This window comes from Nothoprocta perdicaria, unplaced genomic scaffold (assembly GCF_003342845.1).
Source record: "Nothoprocta perdicaria isolate Ctin4 unplaced genomic scaffold, notPer1 scaffold_13, whole genome shotgun sequence".
In the NCBI taxonomy this organism is placed as follows: domain Eukaryota; kingdom Metazoa; phylum Chordata; class Aves; order Tinamiformes; family Tinamidae; genus Nothoprocta; species Nothoprocta perdicaria.
Window position 1 is genome coordinate 3,405,315 of NW_020454427.1, and position 3,962 is coordinate 3,409,276.

General features: G+C 39.2%; 1 protein-coding gene across 1 annotated transcript in view; it reads left to right on the forward strand.

The window, feature by feature from the left end:
• TRMT9B (tRNA methyltransferase 9B (putative)) overlaps positions 1–2,925 on the forward strand; it is an 18,083-nt gene extending 15,158 nt beyond the window's left edge. Inside the window, exons 3-4 of the mRNA XM_026033637.1 lie at positions 9–182; positions 1,623–2,925. Of these exons, the coding sequence (XP_025889422.1) occupies positions 9–182; positions 1,623–2,686 (1,238 nt within the window). The 3' untranslated portion in view covers positions 2,687–2,925. The remainder of the gene's footprint in view (positions 1–8; positions 183–1,622) is intronic.
• The last annotated feature ends 1,037 nt before the right edge of the window (positions 2,926–3,962 follow it).

Here is a 3,962-nt window from a genome sequence, read left to right on the forward strand (position 1 = left end):
CTCTTCAGGTTGCGGAACTGGAAAGTATCTCAGTGTCAACAGTCAGGTGTATAATCTCGGCTGCGATTACTGCGGACCCTTGGTAGACATTGCAAGGAGAAAAGGTGATGAAGTTCTGGTATGTGACAACCTTAATCTTCCCTTTAGGGATCAGTGCTTCAATGCAGTCATTTCCATTGGAGGTAAGAGATTATACATGCATTCGAGCCCACACACACACACAAAAAATCTTACAGATCTTTTTTGGTAAAATTTATTTTGAAGCAGTTCCCTTAGAATCATAGCAGATTTTACGGAAGTGAATGTACCAGACATGAAAGAACAAAAAAATAGGACTATTTGCACAGTGATGCTGTTGACCAGGGAAATATGTGGATCATCTGTTTGTTTATATRTGGCCTTGTCTGCCCTCTGGGGAAAGGATTTCTTTCCAACATGCATTTTAAACAAGTAAAAACTAGTATAAACAATGCTGCTTACAGTTTAAGCACATTAGGTGGTCGGGATAAACTCTTGGTTCCTCCTCAGGATCTGTTTTGATGAACAAATACATTGAAATGAAGACTTGTTTTTTCTAAACCAGGACCTGAAGCTCATATGCTATGAATAAAAATTTGTCTTACAACAGTCATGAAGTAAGAATTTAGAGCCATCTGAATGCCTGTTGTCTAGAATGAGTCAAGATTCTCAAAGTCTTAATTCCTTTGATCCACTTTATGCAAATATTATTAATAATTGAGAGGTATAAAGTGAGAGTAGATGAGGAAGAAAGATGAGAAGAGAAAGGGATGCAGGAGAGGGAGGAGAGAGAAAGAGAGAGAGAGAATCTAATTAAAGACTTTTTTTTAACTCTGTGCTTTTCTGAACTTTTTTGGGAAAAATTATAAAGCATAAAAGTTGTTCTTGGTGACTGACACTCAGAAACAACTCAAAATATGTCAGAAATGCAATTTAAAATGCATTTTTCAAAAAAAAGGATAAAATTTGAAAGCAAAGTAACAGTGACTAATATAAAAGCAGGATTTATATTATTTTGCTTTCATTTGAACTGGTGAGCCAGGGAGAGTATCCACATTTCAGGTACTGTAGCATGATCTCAGTGGTATCAGATCAACCCACTTTGAAGCCAGCGTATTTATGCCAATTACAGGCCTGACCAGGCTAATGTCCAACTGGCATTTCTGTACGTTTACCAATAATGAATTTTGAACAGCGATTTGATGTACCTGTAGCCATCTGATTATAGATGAAGTGTTTTTCATTTGATTCCAGAGAATGACAAATACTCGTCTAAATATTCAAATACTCTTCTAGGCTTTACCAACATAATCATGTCATATTTCCTTAGAATCACCAAAGTGATTACATAATTTTAATCGTGGAGAATATTTAAGCAATAAAATGAATTGATTAGACAGGGACTGTTTGTTGTGAGAGAGAGCAATCCAGTGTAAACTTGGACCGTGTTGCCAGTATAAATGGCACTGTTTCTGGCTTGCAGTGAGTGATGCTTGTGATACGGCAACTAAAATGATTAAATGTGTAGAAAAGATTGGAGCAGGAAATGCTATGTCAATACATAATGCTAATATTCAGTATATAATGCCTTCCTTCTCTCGTAGTGATCCATCATTTCTCAACCAAACAAAGAAGAATCAAAGCAATAAGGGAAATGGCAAGAGTGTTGATACCTGGAGGCCAGATGATGATTTATGTTTGGGCTATGGAACAAAAGAATCGCCGCTTTGAGAAGCAAGATGTGTTTGTTCCTTGGAACAAAGCTTTGTGCTCACGGCGTTTTTCAGAATCGAGGCAGTCCGGAGATAAGGGTGAGTTTGTGCATTCTGTAAAGAGCCAAGATGGGCTCCCTGCACACCTAGTGCTCTCTGACTGCAGCTGCCCCACCAACCTGCAGTCAGAAATCGATTCAAAGCATTCCCATAATACGAACTATTGCCTGTCCAGAGCCTGCTGCGTGAAAATTTCTGAAGAAGAAAACAGATTTTACAGTGCTCTAGGAAGATCTTTCCGTTCCTGGTTTTCCTCTAGATCCTTGGATGAATCAACCTTGAGAAAGCAAACTGAGAAGATGAAGCCCGTGAAGAATGAGGGCGAGTGGGCAAACAGTGCCATATCCCTCCAGCATTCGAGACACTGCAGTTTGGATTTGGGTCCTCATGGGACCCTGATAAAAGAACAAAGTTTAGATGATGACGATGTGTTCATGGCAAACCTGCCTCTCAGAAAAACCACCTGGTCACCAGCCACAGACTCACTGCAGGATTCAGATGTAAATGGAGGACACCAGARTGCAATTCAGAGCAAAAGTGAAGCAGCCTCGTTGGTGAGTGGCATGATGGAGGAGCGGGACTGCAGCTGCAGCGCTGACAAAGCTGATGCTGGTAAGTCTGATGGCAGCAAGTTTTTCAGAAGAACTTCAACAACTGACTCCACTGATTCTGCCTTGGATTCTGCAGTGTCTGTGGGCRAGCAAGCTGCCGACACGCTGGACACGGAAGCCTTCATGCGCTATTACCACGTCTTTCGGGAAGGGGAGCTGTGCTCGCTGCTGGAAGAGAATGTACCTGAGCTGCAGATACTCTCTTCCTGCTATGACCATGGAAACTGGTGCATTGTTGCAGAGAAAAAGAACAACGTTTCTCTAACTGGGGATTTTAAAAAATAAAATGCTGCTTGTGTTCCTGTGGCCATGCTGTATGACATGGAATTTCAGTCTCATGTAGTTGCGTGCCATCCGTTTTCAATTTTACTATCTGACTGTCTGTGTATTTCTCTAATGCCAACTCCTGTACATAGAAATGTAAGTGGTAACAATATTTATGTTTTGTTAAACTTTTATGATGTTAAAATTGGAAAGTTTTATATTGCTTTTAGCAAATAATTGTGGTTTTAAATATACTTTTCTATTGAAAAATAAAACATTTTTATAAATCAAGGAAAGGGTCAGGGTATCTTTTCTGACAAATATCCTTTCAGTAGAGAGTTAAGGCTTGGTTCTCCAACAATTTTGACATAAATTAAATGTGTTTTGCACTACATCCTGATGCGATACCATGGTCCCAGTCTGAGTCCTATAGGTAAGAGCTATAGGCACATCTTGAAATGAACTTGCTTGAACTTGAACTTGCAGAGCTGGGAGCAAGCAGGGACCTGTGCTACTCATTTCAGAGCTGACTTGGTAAAAAAGAAACATGTACCAAGCAAACTCTGCATTTCCTGTCCTTAGGGATTGCTATTTGTGACAAAGTGACAGGACAGGTTTTGAACAGTATTTTCTTTAAACAGTAATTACTTAAATGGTGTCTCAGGTGGAGAGTACGTTTTCTATGTTACTTCTCACAAATGCTGTATCTGAATTTCCTTTGCTGTAGTTTTTCTCTGATTATTTGTACAGAAAAGTCAGTGGGAGTGTTACATATATCAGTGTTACATAAAGATTGCAAGCTAGCATATACATTGATATACATATATATATGTATATATGTATATATATGTATTATGTGTGTGTGTGTATATATGTATATATGTATAAACCTGGGAAGCTGGAATAGAATGGATAAAATTCCAGTGCATATCTGGTCAGCTGTGATGTTTGCTATTCTCACTTGCTCACCTGAGGATATTTGCTATTAATGGTCTACTAAACAGTGTAGATAGAAAGAGACTAAAAGTCAAATTTGTAAATAAAATGCTTTTTATTTTTATTTACAAATATCTACAAAAATCTAATCTGCAAGTCAGATTATAAACTATTTAAAAACCCTGTGTTTTGCACTTTAAATGAGTCTTTGGACGTTCCTGGTGTCTCTTGGTGCTGGAGGCTGTACCAGGTTGTATCGCTGATGCTCACAAAGCTCTTCACACTCGACTTCCCTGCGGCTCCCGGGCAGGGTCTGTCAGTGGCCTTTGTGTCTTGGTGCAAGGTGATGGGGTGGTAGCCA